This window comes from Pinus tabuliformis, chromosome 4_2 (genome assembly GCF_031772625.1).
Source record: "Pinus tabuliformis cultivar Carrire ecotype Pingquan chromosome 4_2, CPIR1, whole genome shotgun sequence".
Classification (NCBI taxonomy): Eukaryota; Viridiplantae; Streptophyta; class Pinopsida; order Pinales; family Pinaceae; genus Pinus; species Pinus tabuliformis.
The window spans coordinates 442,044,010-442,069,713 of record NC_142304.1 but is presented as its reverse complement, the minus strand read 5'-3'; the positions used below and the strand labels follow the sequence as shown (position 1 = coordinate 442,069,713).

The 25,704-nt window shown below is 39.2% G+C and overlaps 1 protein-coding gene across 1 annotated transcript; it reads left to right on the top strand.

Moving 5' to 3' along the window:
* Nucleotides 1-1,626: 1,626 nt before the first annotated feature.
* On the top strand, nucleotides 1,627-3,616 carry LOC149169860 (cytochrome P450 750A1-like). The gene is made up of 2 exons (XM_089428839.1): nucleotides 1,627-2,552; nucleotides 2,638-3,616. Exons 1-2 carry the CDS (start codon nucleotides 1,887-1,889, stop codon nucleotides 3,259-3,261), a joined length of 1,290 nt encoding a protein of 429 aa, XP_089284965.1. The 5' UTR covers nucleotides 1,627-1,886; the 3' UTR covers nucleotides 3,262-3,616.
* Nucleotides 3,617-25,704: the final 22,088 nt, after the last annotated feature.

The following is a 25,704-nucleotide window of genomic DNA, read 5'->3' as shown; positions in this document are numbered from 1 at the left end:
CTCCACTCAATAATCCCATATCCGCACTCTGTTACACTATTTGTATTCTCCCATAATGCAGATTATTATCGTTTCTTTATTATTGTTATTCTGTGTCGATTTATATTAAATTTGAAATTGTCGGGTTAAAGTGAGCTTTCATAAATCTCGGGTGGCTTTAAATACCATACGGTTCTTCCTTCCAACCATTGTTTCTCTTAGTGTGTTCGATATGGAATTTCATACGTTTACTGCTATTTGTTGGGTATTTTTAAATGGAGAAAATACCAAAAACCAAACACACAAACACCACAGAGCCAATGCTCTGTTTCCACTGTTCCAATGTTCCAGGATCTTTTGCACATGGAAGCCCTTTTAAATAAATTAACTCAGAACAGTCCATTACACATCCATAAAATATTTCTATTGATTAACATATAAAGCCTGAAACAACATTCATCCTCTTTGCTGAGAGGGATTTACCAAAACTTACATTCACCCATCAAAAACAAAAAAAAACTCTGTCTTTTCTCTCCACCTGAGAGTTCACTGCGCTGGGTTTACTGCTGTAAAACCCATTTTTACATTACTGTTGTAAAACAAATTTTTACACACTGCTGTAAAAACAAAACTTACACAAACTTACAAAAATTCGCTCAACCATTTTCTTTATGCACTCCTGTGCAAAACCACACATGGTTTTTGGCTTTTACTGCATCTTCGTTTTACAATGCAACAATAACATTACACATTCATATGTGCTCCACACTTTTCATATGCACTGTTGTGCAATCATTCTTAGCTTTTCGCTGCTCCTTGCTCTTTTTCTGCTTCACACTTACATACCTCCCATGTGTAACTAACACAATACAGAGCACACTATTTTACTGCTCCATCGTTCCTTTTTACAATGGTCAACACTACAAAAACCAAAACATTACAAAATACAAAAATACATATCTTTGCACTGCTGTGCATACACCCTCTGATTTTATTTCACTGCAGCGCACCACTTGTTTTATCTCCTCTCGTGTGCAATACAATACCATACCATAAAAAAAACAACGCACGCGCAGCCACTACTATACATAAAAAAAACTATAACACACTTTCTTGTTTTTACAACATATATAAAACGTATATAAAAAAAAACATATATAATAATATATGCCCATCACCATTTAAAAGGGCCTCCACCAAAAATATACGTAAAGACATTAAACTCATTAACTCTTCCATACGGCGGTCAAACCAAGAAGACTAACACTCCACGTAAATTCTTGATTTGACGCGGGCCGGTGCCACGTGTCGCCACCACAGTGCATCGGGCCCAGTCGATAAAGTCTGCGTAGCTTCTCGGAGATCTGAGCCTGCAGACCCGATCCAACACAATTCGCACACCACTCTTCCGCAACCAGCACGACTTTTACCGTCCGGGGAAAGTGGTTTTTCAGTGCTCGTACATGGGACGCGTGGCGGCAAGTGAATGTGTTCGGAGCCCCTCCGGCGGATACAGCCTTTTGCCAAAGGTGGTGCGAACAAGAGGGTGGTTTCGTTCTGGCGGTTTCGGGTGCAGCGTGCTGGCTAAGTTGGCTGCCCACGTCCGCCTGCCGCTGTGCAGTTGGAATTAATATTCCAACACTATTCTGTCTCTCCGTCTGCCCGTAACATCTGTCACAGCAGCAATTGTTGGTTTATTTTTCTGTTTGGTCTTCATATGGCTATTGCAGGAGAGAAGAATTAGGGCGAGACTGCCTCCAGGACCCTTTCCATGGCCAATAATCGGAAATCTCCACCAATTGGTACAGCCCGCTCACCGTACTCTTAAAGCCCTTGCTGACAAATATGGCCCCATTTTCTCTCTGCGTTTAGGTTCTGTCCCTACTATCGTCGTTTCTTCTTCTGAGATGGCCAAACTCTTTCTTTTAACCCATGACCTGGTGTTTTCCGGCCGGCCTCTAACATCCTCCGGGAAATATATATTTTTCAACTATCAGGATGTGATCTTCGCTCAGTATGGAGATCACTGGAGGGAAATGAGAAAAATATGCGTATCAGAACTCCTGAATGCCAAAAGAATCGAGTCCTTCAGGCCCGTGCGAGAGGAAGAGTTGTCTGCGGTGATCCGTTCAATCTGGAAGGAGAGTGAGAGCGGAATAAAAGGCGTGGATGTCAGCAAGGCCATCGCTACTCTCAACTCCGACATAATTTGGCGGGTGCTGGCCGGGAGGAAATTTAGTGACGATGATTTGGGTGGCGATTTCGAAAGTTTTAAGGATTTAATAGTAGAGCTGATATCTACAGTAGGAGCTTTTAACATCGGAGACTTTATTCCTCGTCTGGATTGGCTTGATCTGCAAGGTATCAAAGGGCGCATGAAGAAGATGCATAACGCATTCAATGCATTTGCAGAGCAAATATTAGACGACCACGTTGCTCATCACATGGCGTCGTCGACCTCGAATCAGCAGAAAGAGGAAGCGCCCTATGTAAAAGATTTCGTCGATGTGTTGCTCGAGAAAGCTGAGGCCGACTCCAAAATGACGCGGGAAATTGTGAAGGCTGTCGTGCTTGTATATATGTCTCGGCCATTCTATCCTCATTTATGATCCTTGAATCTTTCAATATTTTGCATTGATTAAATTCGTATTTGTGCAGGACATGGCGGCAGCTGGTTTGGAGACGATATCGACTACGTTAGAATGGGCAATGAGTGAGCTGCTCAGACATCCCCATGTGATGAAGAGTTTGCAAGAAGAAATCGAATGTGTGGTTGGCAAAGATCGAAAAGTTAATGAATCTGATGTAGCAAGCATGAAATACCTCCATTGCGTGGTGAAAGAGACGCTCAGATTATACCCATCTGCGGTGATAGCGGTTCCTCATGAATCTGTAGAGGCTGTGACAGTCGGAAGATACCATATCCCTAAGAAAACAATGTTGCTTGTGAATGTGTGGGCTATAGGAAGGGATCCCAATGTGTGGGGGGCAGATGCTTGCGAATACAAGCCGGAGAGATTCATGAAGGATGAACATGTCAATTCAGCAGATCAATCAGACTTCAGTATGATTCCGTTTAGTGCAGGAAGGAGAGGATGCCCAGGGGCACTCATGGCTATTCCAACCATTGAAATTATATTGGCTCAGCTGCTGCACATTTTTAACTGGAGAGTTGAAGGTGATCCGTCCCAGCTCGATATGACGGAAGTGCGTGGGTCCTCGATTCCAAGGCAAGTTCCGCTGATTGCTTATCCAACATTGAGGGTAAGCTTTCCACTCTAGAACAGTTGTTCTATGAAGCCGAGGAGTGACAAGGCTGCACCCTGCCGCTTTCTTATTTTCGCAACCAATGCTTTCTTTACATGTTCTAAGTTGTACCGTGTGCCGCTTTCTTATTTTCGCAACCGATGCTTTCTTTACATGTTCTAATTTGTACCGTGTGTCAAATTTCTAAAGGTATTACTCATAAGCTTCTAGTGTAAAAAGATACCAGTGATAAGAAAGCAAGTCTTATAATCAACTCCGTCTTTTGGGATTCTGTTAGATATCATGTAGACAGAACAGTAACTTTGTATTTTTCTGTCCAAATATTAATCAGTATCAGCCTATTTTCATTGTAACAGCTTTGAGTTCTCTATTGTCCAAATATTAACAGCTTTGAGTTCTCTATTGTAATGATTTTGTGGAATCAATCTATCATCATTAATCTAAATAATTATGGGCGTTGTTTAACTAATATAATTTTTGTAATGATTTTGTGAAATCAATCTACTATTAATCTAAGTAAGTATGACACTTGTCTAATTAATATAAATGTTATGGATATTGTAATTTTTTATGGTTTAGAATGTAATATATAAATAAATTCAAAATTTTATAAGCAAAATATATAATTCCTAAAATTAAAAAAAAAAAAAAACTTATGTTTTTCTAAATAAATAAATTAATTAAAAAAAAAACATTATTTCCAAATTGAATTAAGTGAAAAAGTTGTGCTCACTTATAAAATACTAATAAATAACTTTATTTTCAATTTGAATAGAAATATTAATATTAAGGATATAAATAATAATTTATGTTTGGGTAATAATAATAATAATAATATTATTTCGCATAATAATAAGAATGAGGTTAGTGATTTTTTTCAATTTTGATAATTGTAATAATATTAGGATTGGTAATAAGGCTCTAGGTTTGGATAATAATGTTTGTCCCAATTTTATTTCCTCTTTTAGTAATAGTGTTGTCAATCTTTCTAGCTTTTCTTTTGATCCTCCCGTTTTTAGTCTTTTGGAGAAAGGTTTAAATTTTTCTCTTGTTCCTAGAAATATCGTGGTCGATGATATCATCTTTGACATTGAATATGTTATTAGACACTTACCAGACATCACTAAAGATATCATTCGTCAACATTGTGCGGTTGTCCTTAGAAAGACAACCCCCCAAGAATAACATCAACAAACCTATGTTTAACGCTCTCAAATCGTTAAACAATAATAAGAATATTGTTGTTCTCAAAACTGACAAAGGTGGTGCTGTGGTTATTCTTGTTAAAGATGATTACCGTCGGAAGATGTTGGACTACCTCCATAATAGCGGGAGCTACAGGAAACCCTACAAGGATCCCCTGAAGAAGATCTCCAAAAGTGTGGCTTTTGCTATAACGGCTAGTAGCTTGGTCAACTCATTCAATCATAAGCTTATAGAAAGTTTCCCTCTTACCCCAGAATCTATGGCCTGCCAAAGATTCATAAGCAAATGGCTCCTCTGAGACCCATTTTTAACACAATAGGAGGGCCAACTTATCTTCTTGCTAAATATTTAGCCCAGAAGCTTAAGCCCCTTGTTGACCATACAGAATCCTTCGTCAAGGACTCTGCATCATTTGTCAATGAGTTGAAGAGTTTCAAGCTTGATCTAGATGACAAGCTTTTGAGCTTCGATGTGGTCTCCCTCTACACTAATATCCCTATCAACGAGGTAACTGAAGTCACCAAGCGCATTAAGGATCTTGACACAACTAATTTAGTTGGTATTTGTCTTACTTCTACTTTATTTTCATTCAATGGGGAATTCTATGAGCAAACTTGCGGTGTCGCCATGGGTTCCCCCCTCTCCTCTGTGGTAGCTAATCTATTCATGGATGATTTTGAATCAAAGGCCTTGGTGGCTTCTTCTCGTCTTCTGCCTAAGATGTGGATAAGGTTTGTGGATGACACTTGTGTCCTCTGGTCCCATGGTAAAGGAGAGTTGGAACTATTTTTCCTTCATCTTAACAATCAATCTAGTTTCATAAAGTTCATCATGGAATTTGAAAGTAATGGTAGTCTGCCCTTCCTTGACATTTTCCTCTCAAGGAATGGTGATGGCTCTTTTTCTCATCAAGTATCTTGTAAAAAAACTCATACGGAACAATATCTTCATGCTAATTCTCATCATTTCCCAGCTCAAAATCTTGGTGTTCCCAACACCTTAGCGACTAGAGCTTTAAGTGTTTCTGATGACAACCATCTCAATTAAGAGAAAGCACATCTCCTAAGTGTTTTATTTAATAATGGATATAGTAGACACCAATGTACTAAGGCTTTCCTTAGAGCTGAAAAAGGTCCTAGTACTAAGAAAGATATCAAGGATCAATTTTCTAGTGTTCATCTTTCTTTTATCCAAGGGACCAATTACAAGATTGCGAGTATCCTAAGGAAGCATAAGGTGACTTCAACCTTTAGGCCTTTAAATACCATCGGGAACTCCGTTAGATTTGTAAAAGATCCAGTGGACTCTCTTATAATGAACCTACAACTCTTGCGGTTTGGTTTTTCACAAAGTGATCGAGGTAAGGTCATTATCCTTAGTGACGTACAATGCTTGCAGTTTGATTTTTTTTTTTGCAGTGATCGAGATAAGGTCATTATCCTCTATTTATTTGTTTCTCTCTATATCTGACTCTGCCACAGGGAGATACAGTGAACAGTGTAAGGGATATATACAGTGAGTTCTGTAAGACATCTTATTTTTTTAAAGCAAGTTTTGTCTTTCACGTTGGCATAATCTGATTTATGAAGATTCTAATGGGTTTTCATTTTAGCAATTTTTGGTATATCAAATTTCGAATCGAAGCAAGATTAATCATCAAAATCACAACTCGGTTTTTAGTAATTAAATCGACCTTTAAGAAACTGTAGATTCGTTCAACTAAAAATCAATTAGTGTAAATAAGTAAGGAAGAGATGTAATGGTGGAGACTTTTGACCTTTTAACATAGGTAAAGACACTGCTTTGAACTATATTAAAGGTTCTGTAAGGCATCTTATTTTCTTAAAGCAAGTTTTGTCTTTGACGTTGGCATAATTTGATTTCTGAAAATTCTAATGGGTTTTCATATTAGCAATTTTTGGTTTATCAAATTTCGAATCGAAGCAAGATTAATAATCAAAATCACAACTCGGTTTTTAATAATTAAATTGACATTTAAGAAACTGTAGATTCGTTCAACTAAAAATCAATTAGTGTAAATAACTAAGGAACAGATATAATGGTGGAGACATTTGACTTTTTAACACAGGTAAAGACACTACTTTGAACTATATTAAGTCATTTTATAACTTTTGTATAAATAAATCTGAGGGTTTCATTCTTAATAGAATAGATATCACAAGTTTTGAGATCATAGGTTAATCTTACAAGTGCTTAAAAAATATTGTAGTAATAATTTATATTAACTATATGTATATTTGATTAAATATTAATTATATATATTTGATTAAATAAAAATAATGTTCTAGAAGGTGTGACTTTCAAGACATATAGGGGTGGTAGACACTGTCATTGTCTCCCTTGATTGAAGAACCGAGGATGTGGCAACACATTCTCATGAAGTTTAATGCATATTGATGGTCTGTGGGACCATATCATTAATAGGACATCATATGGTTGAGTGGAATACAGAAGAGCGGAGGTGTTGGATGTATTGCACATTTCTTGATCTTGAAACTCATGTGGCAGAGGGAATTAACAAGGCCTCCCTCATGGTGTATTCCATGCACAACATTCTTTCCTGTGGCTTGCCACTTAAATGCCTACAGAGCTCAACATGGAAAGTGAAGGTGAACTTAGATGTGATTTTGATTTGGTGGCGATGTATTTGCACTAGTTCAAGGGGCGGTGGCGGAAGGGAGGGAACTAAACTACCACTATCCCACTTTGCTGAAGAACTGATGGACATGGCAGCACATCCCCACAAATTTTAATGCAAATTGATGATTCGTAGGACCCTATGATTAATGGGACATCATATGGCTAAGTGAAATATAGAAGAACAAAGATGGTGGATGTATCGCATGTTTCTCAACCCTGAAACTTGTGTGGCAGAGGGTGTTAACAAGACCTCCCTCATGGTTTATTCCATGCAAAACATTCTTTCTTGTGGCTTGTCACTTGCCTACCTATCATAGCCTGCTGTGGGCAGTGAACGTGAAAGGAGATGCAATTATGTTTTAGTGGTGGTGCAATTGTGCTAGTTTGGGATATGAGTACGTTGAGACAGAGGCAAAACAACCAATTTTCTAGTTTAGTGGGGTGGCCTTTTCTCTTCACAGGGTGCAAAACCACTAGCTTGTACGTAATATCCTTTATTTTCTTAGTTCTAGTTTTGTTATATTTCATTTCTCTTTTTGTAGGGTTGTCAGCATCTATAATGCGCAAGGAAGGAAGTTTTTGTTGTTGTGTAAGTTGTTCCGAGGCTTGTGGAGGACCCGGTATCTAGCCACTCACTTTTTATTTAATGGTGAAGTCTCAGGCCCCTGAGACTGGTTATATTTTTATGATTACAACACTTAATTGTCTCATGTAGTTTTCAATTTGTTTTTCTTAGCCATTGCCTTGATGGTGAATCTATTATGTTCATTGAAGCTTTATTATAATCCCCCTTTATGGTGCCTTTGGACCATTTGGGGTGAATGATCTTTGGAATTTCTCGTTCAATCATTCTTTGTGTTGGCCTATTAGAATGCTTACTTGATTTATCCCCTGCCTTGTATCAATCATCCATGTGTCTTCAATGGAAGAGGAAGGAAATATGTGTTGAGTCTTATCTGGTCTAGGGTTGTGTAGGGATACCAGAGTCATGTCACATATCCTAGTTTTTTATGATGGAGTTTCAAGACCCATATCCTTGATGTATTATTGTGACCATGACTCCCTTTTATCTCATGTTTGTTTATGTTTCTCACTCATTGGTTAAGTAGTGAAATTTTGACTTTCTTTGGGGTTTTATTATAAGGTTGGTTTATGCTGGTGTCAAATACTTTAGAGGACTAGTAACTCAACCCAAGTTGTTATAGGGCTTCCAGAGTGTTTGTCCAACCAGGGCTTCCAGGAACTAGTAACTCAACCCAAGCTAAATGAAACATGAGAACCAACCAAAAAAACAAATAAATGAACCCACAACACCATGGATATGTAGGAAATGGCAGGCCTATTAAAATCCATTGTCAATCTAGGAAATCCTTCATGCCAATGACATATTATAACCAATAAACCACATGAATATGCCTTGTATGCCAAAACTAGTGAGGAAAACATACATGCAACTCAGTTCCTGCAAGAAAAACCCATTGTAGTTGTTGATCCCGATATCCACTTGTGCTTTCCTACTCTTCCTTTTCCTTCTTAGTCCAAAAGTCCAAGTATTCGCACTCCTCCAAGAGTTCTCCAAGAATAGATTCCTAAATCAATGTGGTAGGGCCAATAACCTTTTAATACCACTTGGAAATCTCAGCCATACTTTGCACCACCTTGGATAAATCAACCATTCGCTAGAACCTTATGGCCAAATCAATAGTATCCTACATATTCATGGCAAAACCCATCAAATAACCCATACCCTTCACATTGGGAAAACTCATCTACATAGGGACCAATGTGGTCTCGAAATTGGCAGTGTCCCATGGGATTGGTTAATCCATCTCTCAAAATGTTTCCTCAGTCACAACCACCATTGCAAGCCCCACTTCAATCCCCCCAAATGTTCCACCTTGATTGCTTCCTCAATTACCTACTCAACCGAATCCTAATCTGAATAATAGACCCATCCAATATTTAGAGATTTTTGAAAATTCATATTGTGGTTCTACTTCCTTTGAATGTAATGAGTTGTGGCCGAGATCTGGACGGAATATATTTCCTGAAGATAGCAAAGTAAACCGAGAGTAGGTAGGAAATGAAAATATTATTAAATAGTAGCCTTTACCAAAACACCCTCCTCCCATCGTAGTTATTGCCGAAATAGAGGAACCTGACAAGTCAACCAAACAAAAAGAGTCTACTAAAACTATGAATGATGCTCCTCCATTCCCTGAGAGACTTACTGTGATCAAACCAGTAGTCTATTCTGATTTCGATCTCGTAGGGGAACTAAAAAAATTATGTATTAAAATCCCTCTTCTCCAGGCTATTCGGGATGTCCCGATATATGCTAAAACTATCAAATAAACGTGTGTCAAAAAGATTGGGAAAAAACCAAAAGACTCTCCTAGAGTCCATGTTTTGGGGACACTTTCCAATCTTATTTTAGGGAAGAAAATACCTATTAAATATGATGACCTTGGAAACCCAGTTGTTACTGTTCAAATTCAGGGTCATAACTTCCCAAATACCTTAGTGGACTTAGGAGCTAAAATAAACATATTGACTGTAGAAACCTGTGGGATATTTGGGATCACAACATTAAAACCAACCTCCATTATGATGGAACTAGATGACAAATTGGTAGTGTTGGAGTAGGTTAATTGATTAGTCGAAGGTCTTCGAACAATCATTTTGTTGTCTTGGAGGGGGTCAAATTCATAAACATTATCATTGTTATAAGTTTGACCTTGTATTGTCTAGAAAGTCATTTTGAGGCTAGTCATCACCTTGATCATTAAAGTCCAACCATGGGAAGGGGTGTCTAAGTATTGAGAGATGTTATGATGATTGTTGAGTCAGGATACTAAGAGTTGGTTAAGATGTCTAAAGTTGGTTAAGATTTTCATTCCAGTCTCGTATCTGATAGGTAACTGGAAGTGGGTCAAAAAGGTAGTGGCTAAAGTGGTGAAGTTACCGAAAGAAGCTCTTGGTAATTCAATGTACCATTTAGCAGCTGGACCAGTAAGTGTTCTTTGGAAAAGACGAAGTCTGATTGAATCAAAATTCAAAGTGTTGGATGAACACCATAAATGAAAGGTCATAACATGATTCGATGGGTCTTCTCCAGGATTTCCATTAAACTTCGGAATATCAGATGGTAACTTGTGCGGAATTACCAGCCACCAAGGTACATATGCGATTGGATCATTGGTGAGCTGGTTTAAATTTGGTAATTCTAAAGTTGCTACGAATGGCAACTGTCGATTCAAGTCAGGTTGTGCGTACCCAAGATATGATTGAATTGTCTGTACAATAGGTCTTTGCAAACCATCATAGGGCATCTGCATTTGGTAACCTTGGTATGGTTGTTGAACAAAACCAGTATAAGGTGGTTGTTGATAACCAGATTGAAATTGTGGTTTTCCATAACCTACAAAGCCTTGTTGCCCAGGACCTTGGTAAGCTTGATATTGACCAAAACCAGGTTGAGCTTGTGAACCAAGTCCAAAATGAGGTTGGAACTGTTGGAACTGGGGTTGTTGGAATTGTGGCAGCCATAGTTGTTGAACCAACTGTTGTTTCCCAGCAATGAAAGGTTGACCAGGTTGTGAATCAACTATACCAGTGTAAGTCTGGGTCAGTCCAAATAAAGGTATACTAACTTGAGGTTGTTGCTGAGCTCCAGAAACAAGTGGTTGTTGTATAAAAACTTGAGAAACTTGAACCTCTTGATTTGAAAATTGTGGTTGCAAGAGAGAAGGATTAGTTTGTACCGGTTGAGATACAATAGTTTGAGCTTGTGACTATAGCACAGTAGTAACAACAGGTGTAGTAAGAATAGATGACACAATTTGCATTGGTTGTGTTGGATACACAAGCCTTGGTTGAGTTGGCATTACTGGTTGCCATTGACAAACTCTAATTCCAATTTGACTTGAATATTGTGGGAAATTACCATATGGTTGTCCTCTGGAATAAGGAGGATACGATGAATAAGCATATTTCTCTCCATATGGTGGCAATCCAGTATTTAATGGATACACAGGTCTTTGTTGACCAGATTTCCCAGCATGATACTGATGTGCAGGATCAAACTGTTGAGTTCCCATTAGAGAAGAACTAGGTATAATTCTGGTTGAGGACATGGGTGATGACCATGGCGCAGAAGCAACCCCCGAGTGGGTTCCAGACAATGATTAGTTACCAATCGGGACGGAAGATTCACCATACGGGTGTGACTCAGGTGTGGTAGAAAACATCGAAGGAGTCACAACAGAAGATTCTGCTGCAGCTGCATAAAATGATACAGTCTTAGATGTTAACGGTTGTTCAGCCATAGTTAACTGGCCCAACAGTTGTCCTAAAGATTCGACAGGTACTTGAAGAGAAGCAAGATCAGATGAAGTAGAATAATCAGGAGTAGTAGGATAAAGATTAAGCCCAATTCCAAAATGAAACGGGGTTCCAAGTGTGGAATCTTCTACTAATTCCTCCTCTATGGAAATCAAATTTGGTGGAAGAACTTGACCGTCAGGTCCGTAAAAGATTTCTGGTGTTGATGGAAGTGTAGTTTCAACAACAACTGATGTCTGAGGGGTAACAAATTCTGAATGTTGAAATTCAAAGTCCAGATGTTCATGTAAATGAACAACAGTTTCAAAGGGAGGTTCCTGAACAATTTCAGGTTCAGATGTAACTTCTATTTGAACTGGAATAGATTCTGGAATAAATTCTGGTTGAGTTGTTTCAAGTTTAGAAGCACTTTCTTGTTGAACAATTTCAAGTTGAGTATCAACTTGTTGTTGGACAACCTCGGTTACCGTTTCACTAGGATCAGTGCTAATGTCCTCAGGTAATTGTGAAACTTCTTCTTTAGGAATGGATGTACTAGAAATAGTCAGAGTAACTGGAGTCTCTGTAGCTACTGAAACAAATGCTTCAGGTAATCCAGATGAAGAACTAGGAGTTCTGGATGTACTAGACTCAGTTAAATGAGACCACTTTGTCCGAATTGGTGTTGCTTCGAGAGGCAAAGGCGGTTGGCTCGTTTTTCTCTCAAAACGACGGGGTTTGGGTTGATGTTCCTGCACAATTACTGATTGATTATATCAACCTAAAATCAACTAAGGAATGAGGATGTTATTCGTGGTCAATTAATTTTTACGACACTGGAACACAACTTCACTTTTTCATTTTTAAAGATTCGATAAAAAGGAAAAGATGACTCTAGTTGCCTTCGATGTTTAATGAGCCTGAAAGGACAAGTGCTCAGATGATCCTTTTACTTTTAAAGAGTTGAAAAGGAACGAAAGTGACTGCTCTGGAGATTCTAGACAAGAGGGTTTACCAGACAAATCGCAAAACTGCAATATACACCTTGGTGATAAATGAAAGAGAAATGACCAAGGACTTTACGTACGGTAGTCAATCTTCTCGAATGTTGTGTTCAGTGCGTTGCGATTGGTAAGGCGGCAGACTCGGCTTCCTAGGGATAAAGGATTTCAACCTATTGGGGTCTCCCACCATATACTCGACGGTACAGGGAGCACAAGTCCATACTAGCACTTATCGAATCAGAGAGGAGGAATCACCCAACCTCAGTGAAAACGACAGCCACTAGGTTTAAAGACGTCGGAACACGTCTCTAGCCTAGACCTCTAGATGTTTTTCGTTAAGTTCCAATGTGTTATTAGATTAATTGATGTAAATTTTAGGTTGATCTTGCTTAAAAATTTCCTTTGAAGGTTCACCACGAGATGTTTTCTGAAATTCTTAAGAATTAAACTAGAATGAGAAGCACTCTTTCCATTTAATTTCAGCAATGAAAATCCTAGCTATGAGGGATAGAGCATACAAGTACTTTTTGAACAAGCAACAAAGAGCACAAACTAATGCAATTCCCTAAACCATTCCTTTTGAACACACAAACTCAAACTCTAAAATGCAAATTGCATGTATTTCTTTTCAGTTTCTCTTAATGTGAATGATGCAATAAGAAAAACTAATGCACAAACGATTCAGAACTCTTTTCATAAAAAATGATGATTTGTGACAATTTCTTTTAAAAGGGAAAGGAAGACTGTACGACACTTTCGATTTTAAAGAAATGAATATTTTCGACACTTTAAATGAAAATACAAATCAAATGCACAAATGAATTAATCAATTATTTATGAAGGAATACTTTACGACACTTCATTTTTCGAAGAAAATGACGATTTTACGACACTTTTCTATCGACAAAACAATCGATCAAAACTACCTTTCGATAGTGGATTGCAAATGATAAAACAAATACATAAAAAAACATCCAACAATCCAGTCTAAATAGGGCCGAATAAGGAGATAAAAATTGTTTTCAGAGACAAAACATCATTGACATTCAACAACTCATTCAAACAAGAGAAAATTGGCAAAAACTTTATGTTCCTAGATGGAAAACTGACCCTGAACAGATCAGCGTAGGCAGCAGTTAGAGACAATGCGATGAATTGCACTGAACCTATGTGGGAAGTGCACTGCAGCACACTGTGTCCTTCATCAAACTGCGTTGATGAAAGTAAGATATTCTGAAGGCAATTTTGTCACAGTTTCGACTCAATTTTCAATGAAAGAGGACTGAAATTAATAAACGACCACAAGTACAGTATGGAAGAATGTCTTAAGAGGCTGATAGGCTACTAAGAAGGATAAACGATCCCCAGTGGAGTCACCAATTTGTTTCGGGAATATTTAGTGTTCTTGGACAAACGCCTAACCCTCTAGATCTAGTAGCAGGTCTAGAAACAACGAACAAAGTAATCTCAAACTTTCCTATAATCAACAGATAAAACAAGAGAGAAGAGAAACCTACTTGTAGTTTTCGCTAGCTCCTTGTCTCCCTTGACCGATCTTGCTGCTCCTTTCCGTACTTAAGCCACTTGGAAAGTACCTGCACAAACACAGAAACAAAAACCCATCAAGGCAAATGATAATGATCTATTATTTATCAATAACATGGAATCAAGAACATGATATACATATGAAAGCATTAACATATAACACAAGCATAAGGAAAAAGTCTTGAAAACTTTATTGATAAGAGGAAAGATTACAACCCATATGTGCTCGATCCAGTGACACTCTTCCAATTCAATCCCTCTTCACCTCATGACAAGCAAGACACTCCAACACTATTACAATACTTGCACTCAATTCTAATCTCATATCACCAACATCTCCTTACAACTCAATATTTTTCAGCCCTTGATCTCTTAGATGAGTGATCTTTTTATAGGTGAGTGAAGGAGGTTATGCCATCAATGGTGATAATGAATGCCTTTCCAAATTTATAAATCAATTCCATGGAAGAAGGGATAGGGGATTGATGTTTCCTCATTCCCTTCCTCATTCAAATGCGAACTCAAAGGTGTAGGTGGCATTGAGAAACTTCTATAGGCTTCCAATGGACAAGGAATCTTTAAACCCTCACGGAATTTTGCTCAAATTTGCTCAGCGCAAGCCAAAGAGGGACCAAGTGCGCTGCATAGCACCCTTTCAGTGTGTGGTTTGCATTGCAGCACACCCAAATGAAGGCCTACCTGCGCTGATCTTCTTAGAGGTAGTTTTTGGATGTTTTTAGTGATGGAACTTCTTGGGAAGTGAGGCATTCTGATGACTAACTTATTTAGGGAATATAACAACTACACTAGGGGTTGATGGGCCCTAATAGTATCGATCTGTAATTAGGAGTTGATGTGACCAAATGGATCCGTAACAATATCACCTCTCCATGCGGTTATCAGCAAGACTGCATAGGAATAAGAAAGCACCATGGCCCACTCTTCCTTTGCGGATTGGGTTATATGAGATTAAGAGCATGAAGGATGCAGATTTCGAAGCTAAGAAGATATTGAAGTTCGAGTTTGGCACTAAAGACTTTAATCTGTATTATCCCCACAATATTTGCAAGAACCATTGTGCGAAGGTGTATTATCCATGGATCCAATGGACATTTCATTGGCACAAGGAGGACACTTGGAAGTAATATTACAATGAATCCAAGCTCCATGATCTGGTCAGTATAGCCACAACTTACAAGGTTGCTCTACAAGTAGTAGCAGCACAGGAAACAACAACAACAACAACAATAAGAAACAATCCAGTGTGAGACATTGACAAGAGGAAGATTGTTGAGAACCCAGAGGCAGAGCAAAGCTACAATATGAGAGTAGATATTATCACTAAGTAGATTTTGTAGTGGAGGAAAAGAGGGATCAGTGGATAAAGAGGGCAGAGTGAAGGAAGAAATAAAAGCAGAGGTTGCAGGAAGTAGAACTAAAGTTATAGGAGACAAAGAAGAAGTTGAAGGAAGAGAAGGAGTTGAGGAGAGAAATAGAAGAGAAGTAGAAAGAGGAGGAAGAATAAAGCCAAGGCATGATGACAAAGAAAACAACACCCATACAGATCGAGGAGTCGAAATAGCCAGCAACTGAAGAAGAGGGTGAATAGATGTAGGATCGGGAGCTTGCTCAGGAGATTGAGAAACCGATTGAAGTGACAGACATGGAGTTGGGGTAGGAGCCATTGAATGAAGACATTGACCTTATGCCATGAGCACCAGAGGTCGCCTCTCTGTCTCCACCACCTCCAACGTTAAAACTAGTCCCGAGCGAGAAAGGAGAAGTTGTTCTCCTTAATGATGATCTGGTTATGGATGTGTACAATCTATCATTTGATGAGTTGCAGAAAAATATTGTACAGGTGCAGAGGAAGCACTTTTTGGATGATCACATGCCACCTGCATTCATGACAGAAAGGGGGATAGTGTCATATAGCATAAAGCATTCAGTTGCCCTTGCTGATGTCGCCTTGGCTTATTGAAGAGCAATGAGCTCAAATGTCAAGTTCTTATTGGTAAAGAATGAACAAATGGCAAAGAACTTGTCAGTTTCCAGGCAAGAGGCAGAACAACTCAGAGCACAGAGCACAATTTCTGCAATGGCAGAGATGATGAAAGTGATACGTGTTGATGTATCGACACTTGAGACTACCATGCAGAAGCTCTTTGATGATTTTTCACCATTCATAAAGCATTTTTCTGTGTGCATAGCTTAAAGTAGCAGAGTAAAGAGTTTGTTAAAACTCTCAGGAACATACATGCTGGCATCGCCCATGTGCAAGATTGGACAATGTGGTACAAAGGGGCCCCGCTTCACTTTCCAAAGAAGATGAAGCCATAAGTAGAACTAGAGAAATCAAAGGTCTGGATGGTAATCCAGAACTATGAGCAACTCATCCCATTCATCATTAGCATACATGCCTCATATGCACAGTTGTACAAGAGTTTGGATATTATGCTTAGAACTCACAGTACCCCGTAAATCGGCTCCCTCACCGAGGCTGGACCCAAGAGCCAAGTCCGGCTAGAGATCGATGGGTACATGGAGAAGCTAAGGCGAGAAGCCACCAAGGATGACTTGGAGTTGAGGGAACATAACATGCAGAAGTACATTGGTGGTCCTATCATGGTCAACACCATGTTGCACATGCTTTAGGACAAGTTGGATACAGGTTCCAAGACCATATACCCAAATGCTATAGAGGTAAGATTTTGCTATCATAAAGACACCATCAAGCAGTTTGGGGACATCATCACACAATACCAAGCTTGGCATTAATATGTGACTGAGAAGCACCAAGTGGAGGTTGTTGAGTTGGTCTTTCCCCAAACTTCAGAGTCATAGTGTTTTGTCTTGTTAGGTTGTCTCTAACCAATTTTGTCTCACATGGGTACTTGTGGAAAATGTAATATTATTTATAAATATTTGTAACTGAAAGTCCAAGTGTCATTAGTGAAATGTGAAAGGTCATCATATTATGTAATAAGTTATTTGTAAATAAGTTAAAGAGTCATGAGGGTAGTCAAAGAGTCACAAAGGGGAATCTCAAGGGTCACCCCACCCTCTGTTATAAATAGAACCTCATAACTCATAGAAGGGGCTTTTGGGAGCCAATCTTTTAGCTAGGCTTAAGCTTAGAAAATGATTGGGAGTATTGTGACGAGCCTTGGCTTCTCCATAGCATAGAGAGAGTATACTTCTTTGGAGGATCAGGTACTCTTGACTGTAATGTTCCGCTGTTAGGGCTAGTGGTCGTTAATGGTGTATGTGTGGATGGAACTTTCACTTATACTAATAATAGCAGAGCCAACACGCTTTCATGCATATGTTGTTATTGTAATTGGACTATTCTGGTTGCTTTAGCAATGTATGTTGTTTAACTTACACATTTTTCTTATGAACTACTTTGTATTCAATTGTATGAATCTTGTTGGATGTGTGTTGTTGGATTAGCCTTTCACTTTAATTTGTGGAGTATTCCACATTTTAGCTTGTGATGTCATTTCTCTCGTGTGTTCCTTTCACACTGTGTACTATTATAGGCTTCTAGGGGACACACTTCCTTTTCCCCTTTGTGCGTTAGAACCTTCATGCATCACACTTGACTCTCTGCACGGGCACACACTTGCTCTCACCCAAATTTATATTACTTACCTCTACGCACTACCACATCAAGGCATTACACTACCACCCATTGTTGGGACTCCTACTCCAAATGGTCTGAGTTCTAGTTGGGACTTCTTATCTGGGAGATCCCCTGAATGTTGGCAGGTCTAGCACCTTCAACAGATCCCCATGGTATTGCAAGGACCATTGTGCGAGAGTGTACTTTCCATGGATCCATGGGGCATGTCTTTGTCCAGAGGAGGACCCTTGGCGGTATTATTTAAATGCCTCCAAACTCCATGAGCCAATTAGTATAGCAACAACTTGGAAGGCTTCTCTGCAAACAACAGTAACTCCGGAAGCAACAACAACAACAACAATAGGCAGCAATCCAATGCAGTACAAGGGAAAGAGGAAGATTGTTGAGGACCCAGAGGGAGAGAAAAGTTGTAAGATGAAGGTTGGAGAAGGCAGCTTTGGCAGCGCAAGCAAAGAGGGCTCATGGATGAAGGGAGTAGAGCAAAGGAAGAGAGAAAAGCAAAGGCTGCAAGAAGAAAAATTGAAGTTGAAGGAGACGGAAAAGAAGTTGAAGGAAGAACAGGAGCTGAGGAGGAGAGAAAGAGAAGAGAAGTGTAAATATGAAGAAGAACAAAGGTAAGGCATGATGATGGAGCAAACAGTGCCCATACAGGTTGATGAGCTAGAACAACCAGCAATATCCACCACCTCTAGTGTTAGAACCTGTCCCGAGCAAACAAGGATATATTGTTCTCCTTGATGATGATCTAATCATGTATGTGTACAATATATCATTTTATGAGTTGCAGAAGGATATTGTATAGACAGGGAGGAAGCACTTTCTAGGTGATCACGCATCACCTACATTCATCAAGGGAAGCGTGATAGTGTCATTCACCAAGAAGCATCCAAATTCTCTTGTCATAGCCATCTTAGCCTATGCAGGAACAACAAGCTCAAATGTTAAGTACCTGACAGTCGAGAATGAACAACTAGTAAAGAACTTGTAGGCTACCAAGCAAGAGGCAGAATAACTTCGAGCATTAACGTAGAATGTAGTTTCTGCATTGAGGGAAATGAGGAAAGTGATACTCACTAAAGTATCAACACTTGAGGGTAACATGCAGAAGATCTATGATGGAGTTGTCATAGTTCATAAAGCATTTTTCTGTTTGCATGATCTACAGCAGCGGAGCAAAGAGTTTATTCAAACTCTCAAGAACATACATGTTCCCATCGCCCATGTACAAGAGTGGACAATGTGGTACAAAGGTGCCCCACTTGACTTAGTAAAGAATATGAAGCCACGGGCAGAGCTAGAGAAGGCAAAGGTTTGAATGTTGATCCAGAGCTACGAGCATCACACCCCATTCATCAACAGCATACAGGCCTCATATGTGTGGTTGTACAATAAATTGGATGTCATGGTGAGAAAGCACAGGATCCCATTAATCGGTTCCCTCACATATGCTAAACCCAAGAACCAAGTATGGCTAGAGATCGATGAGTACATGGAGCAGCTAGGACAGGAGGCCACCAAGGAAGATTTGGATTTGAATGCACATAACATGTAGAATTACATCGGTGGTCCTATCAAGGTCAACACCATGTTTCACATGCTTCAGAAAATATTGGATACAGGTTCCAAATCCATATACATGGATGTCGTGGGGGCAAGAGTCTGCTTTCATAAATACAACATCAAACAGTTTTGGGACACCATCATACAGTACCAGGCTTGGCATCAATATGTGACCAAGAAGCATCAAGTGGAGGTTTTTGAGTTGGTCTTTTCCCAAAGCTCGGAATCATAGTGTTTTGTCTTGTTAGGTTGTCTCTAACCTATTTTGTATTACATTGGTACATGTGGAAAATGTAGTATTATTTGTAAATATGTTGTTAGGAAAACTCCAAGAGTCATTAGTGGAATGTGAAAGGTAATCATGTTATGTAATGAGGTATTTGTAAGGAAGTTGAAGAGTCATGAGGGTAGTCAAAGAGTCACAAAGGGGAAGGTCAAGGGTCACCCCACCCTTTGTTATAAATAGAACCTCATAACACATAGAATGGGCTTTTGGGAGCCAAGATTTTGGCTAGGCTTACACTTAGAGAAGGTTTGGGAGTATTGTGAAGAGCCTTGGTTTCTCCATAGCGTAGAGCAAGTATACTTATTTGGAGGAGTAGGTGTTCTTGACTGTAATGTTCCACTATTGGGGATAGTGGTCGTCAATGGTGTATGTATGGATGGCACTTTCACTTATAATAATAATATCAGAGCTAGCACGCTTTCATGTATATGTTTTTAATGTAGTTGGACTATTATGGTTGATTTAGCAATGTATGTTATTTAACTTACACATATTCTTATGAACTACTTTGTATGCATTTGTACGAATCCATTTGAATGCGTGTTGTTGGATTAACTCATCAATTTAATTTTTGGACTATTCTACATTTTAGCTTGTGATTCCATTCCGCTTGTGTGCTCCTTTTAAGATGTATACTATTACAGGCTTCTAAGGGGTGCACTTCCTTTTCCCCTCTATGTTTTAGAACCTTCATGCATCTCACTTGACTCTTCGCAGGGTCACACACTTGCTCTCACCCAAAGTTATCATACTTATCTCTACACACTACCATAGTGAAGGCATTACACTACCACCCACTGTTGGGACTCTTACTCCAAATGGTTTGAGGTCTAGTTGGGAATTCATATAGGGGAGATCCCATGAATGTTGGTGGATCCAACACTGTCAACATTTTTGGCACTAGAAGGAGGGCCAATTGACAAGATAAGCCCTTGAATTTTGTTTTGAATTTATGCACATATTTCATGACTTATGTCCAATTCATAATACTGACATGTTTTTCTCACGTTGTTGATTTTGAAGTGTCGGCGAGCATTGTAGATGACTTATCTAAATATAAGTTCAATGGCGATGATGGAACAACCTTGTTTAGGCACACAGTTGCTTTTGCTGGCTTCTATGATAGGCATGATGTACCGTCTGATGATATTGCCTATGGGTCGTTCACTTTCACATTCGAAGGGTGTGCAAAGCAATGGTGTCACACATTTCCTGCAACCTCTATACACTCTTTTGATCACCTGTTTAGATAATTATGTCGTGCTTTCATTCTTTATGACTGTAAAGCCCTTAAAAAAATAAATAAAATTGTGAAAATAACCTAACGAATCTCTTTAGGTGATCTACATATGCAGATCTCCTTTCATGTACTTTTATTTTCTTCTTTTCTATGGACGCATTCAAGATTTGAAAATATTGGTTTGCATCGTTTTGTCTTTTTTGTCTGTTGGTTTGCTTGCATATATTTCTTGGTGATCATGCTCTCACCTACATGGGCCAACCAATGCACCAATGGTTGCATTGGATGTAACACTTTACGTGATTTGGCATATGTTCTACTTAGGTTAGGAGTAGGTGTAGTGTTTTATTTTCTTGTTGTGTCCTAGTTTTCTTAATTTGTTTTACTTTTTCTTGCTTCTTTCCTTTGTCTGTTTTCTTTTGCACCTATAGGTTAGTTTCCACATGAAATGGTGTTTGGCTTCTTGGACAAGAAATGGGAAATCCAAGAGGAACTTGTATAGCTATCAACACTTGGTTATCTGTATATTCCCTCTATTTATGTTGATATTTCATTTCTTCTAGTCGATGATACCCTTAGGGAAAATATGTTCCTTTTAGAGATATTCATGGTGAAATCATGGTGCTTGCACTCTTAACTACTACTACCTACTCTAATAGGTTTCTATATTCGGTTAACCCTTGTCAACTCACTCAAGTAGAGTAAGGAGAGGGGGGAAACCTTAGCAAGTATGTCATATGTATATATATATATATATATATATCCTTGTTTGAAGGGACAACCTCTTATGCTCTCAATGAGTTGAGATCCCTCTTTTTCCTAATGAAGTAAATAAGTGCCTATGCACAGTTCTTTGAAAAATGAAAATGAAAAAAATAAAAAGAGTGAAATAAGAGAAAGGCTTCCTGCGTAGACAGGTGAAGCAAGTAACTCCACCGGGGTATTGTCCAGGCTCGTTGGTAGTGGAGAAATGCTTGTGTTCCTGAAGTGACTCCGTCGGGGTACTGTCTAGGTCTGCTGTCAGTGGAGCAACACCAAAGATGAAACTAAAACTTTGACGGTCTATTTTACTTGTGCATCTATATACCCCTCATCCCCAATTGAAACAACTCAGTTTGGCTTGGCTTCGTATGTGTGTTTTCGATAAAGAGAATGGTAGGGACTACATCTTAAACTAAATCTAAGTGAAGAAGCTATGATAATCGAAGAATTGAACAATACTTCTGAAAGAGTTAGAGTCACTTTGCATGAGACAAGGTCTATACAGAGAGTTGGAGTTCTACTAGTGTGTTGCCAATGTTGTAGCAGCTACAACCACCTGCCAAAATTTTTCCTATGCTTCATTTTGGAGACTCCATTTTAAACCACAACAGCTCATCTTGCACTGATCCAAGTACTTGTGCTTCAAATGAGATGTATTCTTTTCATCATGGATTGCGGTTGCTCAATTAGTTCTTTTTCTAACCCACAAGTTGATATCTTGACTTGGTCTTTGACAGTTCCAGGCTTTCCTTAGAGAACTACGCAATTCTTGAAGGTAACTAATCTTTCTCTTGGGAATTGTGTAGTCATGACTACCAGTGAGCCTTGAGCTCAAGAAATGTGCAGTACTAGATGGCATCCAGCCTTAGCCAGGAAATTGGGCAGACAGGAGAGGCAGCCCAAATCCACTCAGCCTAGAAATTGCGCAAAACCCACTGTGCTCAAAAACTGCTTAGTGCATGAACCAGAGAGTTGCCTGGTCCTTCCTAGAACTGAGCAATCCTTCCAAGAAATGCATGGTAGTTTTTCCCGAAAAATTAAAAAAAATAAAAATAAAAAAGCAAAAAGCATCCTTAAAAATAGGGATATATTTTTAGCAACCCGAAGGAGGCACTTGAGTTATTTTGGAAACTTCCACCAAGTGTCACTTTTTCCTTGATTTTAGGCATGCGGGTCCTAAATCCTAACTTAACCAAATATTTTTAATGGGCGCTACTATAACTCATTTGTACACTCAATCTTGGAGCTCTAACGTTCCCGAGGAGATCAAGGAGCCTTCGGTGCGATCGTCATCGCTTTTCCAATAAGTTTTTCTTTTCTAGTCTTTGGATGACTGTTGGTGTTTTAACTTGTTTTATCTTGTAGAAGTGTTGTTTCGAGTTTTAGATTACCTTCCCCATGTGTCGCATGTGTTTTCTCGTTTTTGTACCAACATTCGTCGTTGCAGTGACTCTCTTCACATACTTCATTTTCCTTTAGTTTAATTCATTCCTGAACTTGTTTCACATGCATGCATCAACACTTAGTAATATATACACTCAACATCACATCATCCTTCATATTTTCTTATTTTCACACTCTCCATGGGAATATCTGAGTCCCCTTGCCCAGATCTCACACTTCACCGCATGCACTGCACAATCTGGGAGGTCAAGGCCTCTTCCTTGGCTTCTATAATTGTGCAGAGCCTGTCCTGGGTTGGATCCAACTGAGCAGTTCCAGGAGCTAGCCTCCTAGCATGGCCAGTGAGATTGCACAATGTGTAGTCTCTTCGGCCTTGGCCCATACTAAACTACGCATTGCATAGTTCCAGTCATCAAGCTTCCCAACTAACTGTTATGACTGCAAAATAAGTAGTTCCCACAGTCAGCCAGTGACCTTTGTTAGCGATAATTGAGCAATCCTTCCCTTCATGAGCTTGGATTGTTGCTTGATCTTGTCTTGAATTTTCTTTGGTTTTTAAGCGGACATTTGCTTGCCATGAGTGGCCTTTCTGTCCCACGAGTATAGTAGTTGTTGAGCATCTCTCTAGCATTTATAGTTAACATCACATCCAAGAGAGTTGCATCAAAGGAAACTGTCGAGAGCAGTATTGAGGAAGCAATTGAGTAGATATTAGTTGATTTGACATTTTATGCAAATACTTAGTTGTCCATTGAGAAGGGCTCAAAACTAACATGGCAGCAAATCAAAGATACTTTTGTAGATAACTTCAAGGAAGACTTAGAGGAACGACAAGTTTATCTTAGTATCCAGCAGTTAAGCTTATACAAGGTTGCATACAGGTACCCCGCCTTCCCATGTGCGGACATCATCAGTCGGATTGTCTCACACACAAATGAACAAATTATGACATTGAGAAATGCTAGTGGGAGAGAGCTTGCCACCTTTAGGGAAGAAAACTTTCAGCATATGTATCACTTGCCTGAGCCAAAGAAGCGCATGAACTCACTTTTATATTCCACCCATAGCCATGTGAACACTAGAGACATTGTTAATATTTGGGTGAAAGAGTCCCTGTGGAAGGCTTATCATTTCTTGATCATCTTTTCTTGTAGAATATATGGTCAAGATAACACAGAAACCTTTCCTGAAGGGTGGGTATTTGTTCTATACCATTTGGTGAGTGATGGGAAACCATTCAACTAGTCATATTTGTTAGCTCATCAATTACAATGCCTCCAAACTCCATGAGTCGATCAGTATAACAACAACTTGGAAGGTTCCTCTGTAGACAGCAACAACTTCAAAAGAAACAACAACAACAACAATAGGTAGTAATCTAGTGCAAGACAAGGGAAAGAGGAAGATTGTTGAGGACCTAGGGGGAGAGAAAAGTTGTAAGATGAAGGTATATCCTATCTTGGAGAAGGCGTCTTTGGCAGTGAAAGTAAAGAGGGAGTAGCGGAAGAAGATAGTAGAGTGAACGAAGAGAGAAAAGCAGAGGTTGTAGGAAGAAAAACTCAATATGCAGGAAACAGAAAAGAAGTTGAAGGAAGAACAGGAGCTGAGGAGGAGAGAAAGATAAGAGAAGAAGAAATAGTAAGAAGAAAAAAGGCAAGGCATGATGATGGAGCAAACATCTCTCGTACGGGTTGATGAGTGAGAACAACCAACAGCGGAGGAAGAGGGTGAACAGATGCAAGATCGGGAGCTTGCTCAGTAGATTGAGCAACTGATTGAAGTGACAGACATGGAGTTAGAATAGGAGCCATAGAATGAAGACACTGACCTTATGCCGAGAGCACTAGAAGTAATCTCTCAGTCTCCGCCACCTTCATTGTCAGAACCTATCCCAAGTGAGCAAGGAGATATTATTCTCCTTGATGATGATCCGATCATGGGTGTGTACAATCTATCATTTGATGAGTTGCAAAAGAATATTGTACAGGCATGAAGGAAGAACTTTTCGGAGGATCACAAATCACCTGCATTCATCAAGGAAAGGGTGATAACGTCAGACACCAGGAAGCATCCAATTACTCTTGTCAAAGCCAGTTTGGCCTATGCAAGAGAAACAAGCTCAAATGTTAAGTACCTTACAGCTGAGAATGAACAACTTGAAAATAACTTGCAAGCTTCCAAGAAAGAGGTATAACAACTTCGAGCATCAACGTAGAATGCAGTTTCCGCATTAGGAGAAATGAGGAAAGTGATACTCACTGAAGTATCAACACTTAAGGGTACCATGTAGAAGCTCTATGATGGATTTGTCACTGTGTATAAAGCAGTTGTCCGTGTGCATGACCTATAGCAGTGGAGAAAAGAATTTGTTCAAACTCTCAATAACATACATATTTCCATCTCCCATGTACAAGAGTGTACCACATTCCACTTGACTTAGTAAAGAATATGAAGCCACAAGAAGAGATAGAGAGGGCAAAGGTCTGAATGTTAATCCAGAACTGTGAGCAGCTCACCCCTTTCATCAGTAGCATACATGCCTCATATGTGTTGTTGTATAATATTTTGGATGTCATGGTGAGAAAGCACAGGATCCCATCAATCGATTCCCTCACCGATGTTAAACCGAAGAACCAAGTCCAACTAGATATCAATGAATACATGGAGCAGCTAAGACGAGAGACCACCAGGGAAAACTTGGAGTTGAATGCACACAACATGCAGAAGTACATCAGTGGTCCTATCAAGGTCAACACCATGCTGCACATGCTTCTAAATGAATTGGATATAGGTTCCAAGACCATATACATGGATGTCGTGG

Bases quoted from the DNA above. Each gene is read 5' to 3' on its own strand.
- LOC149169860 (XM_089428839.1), top strand. From the start codon at position 1,887: ATGGCCAAACTCTTTCTTTTAACCCATGACCTGGTGTTTTCCGGCCGG. The intron at 2,553-2,637 runs GTATATATGTCT...GTATTTGTGCAG, and splicing joins TTGTGAAGGCTGTCGTGCTT to GACATGGCGGCAGCTGGTTT.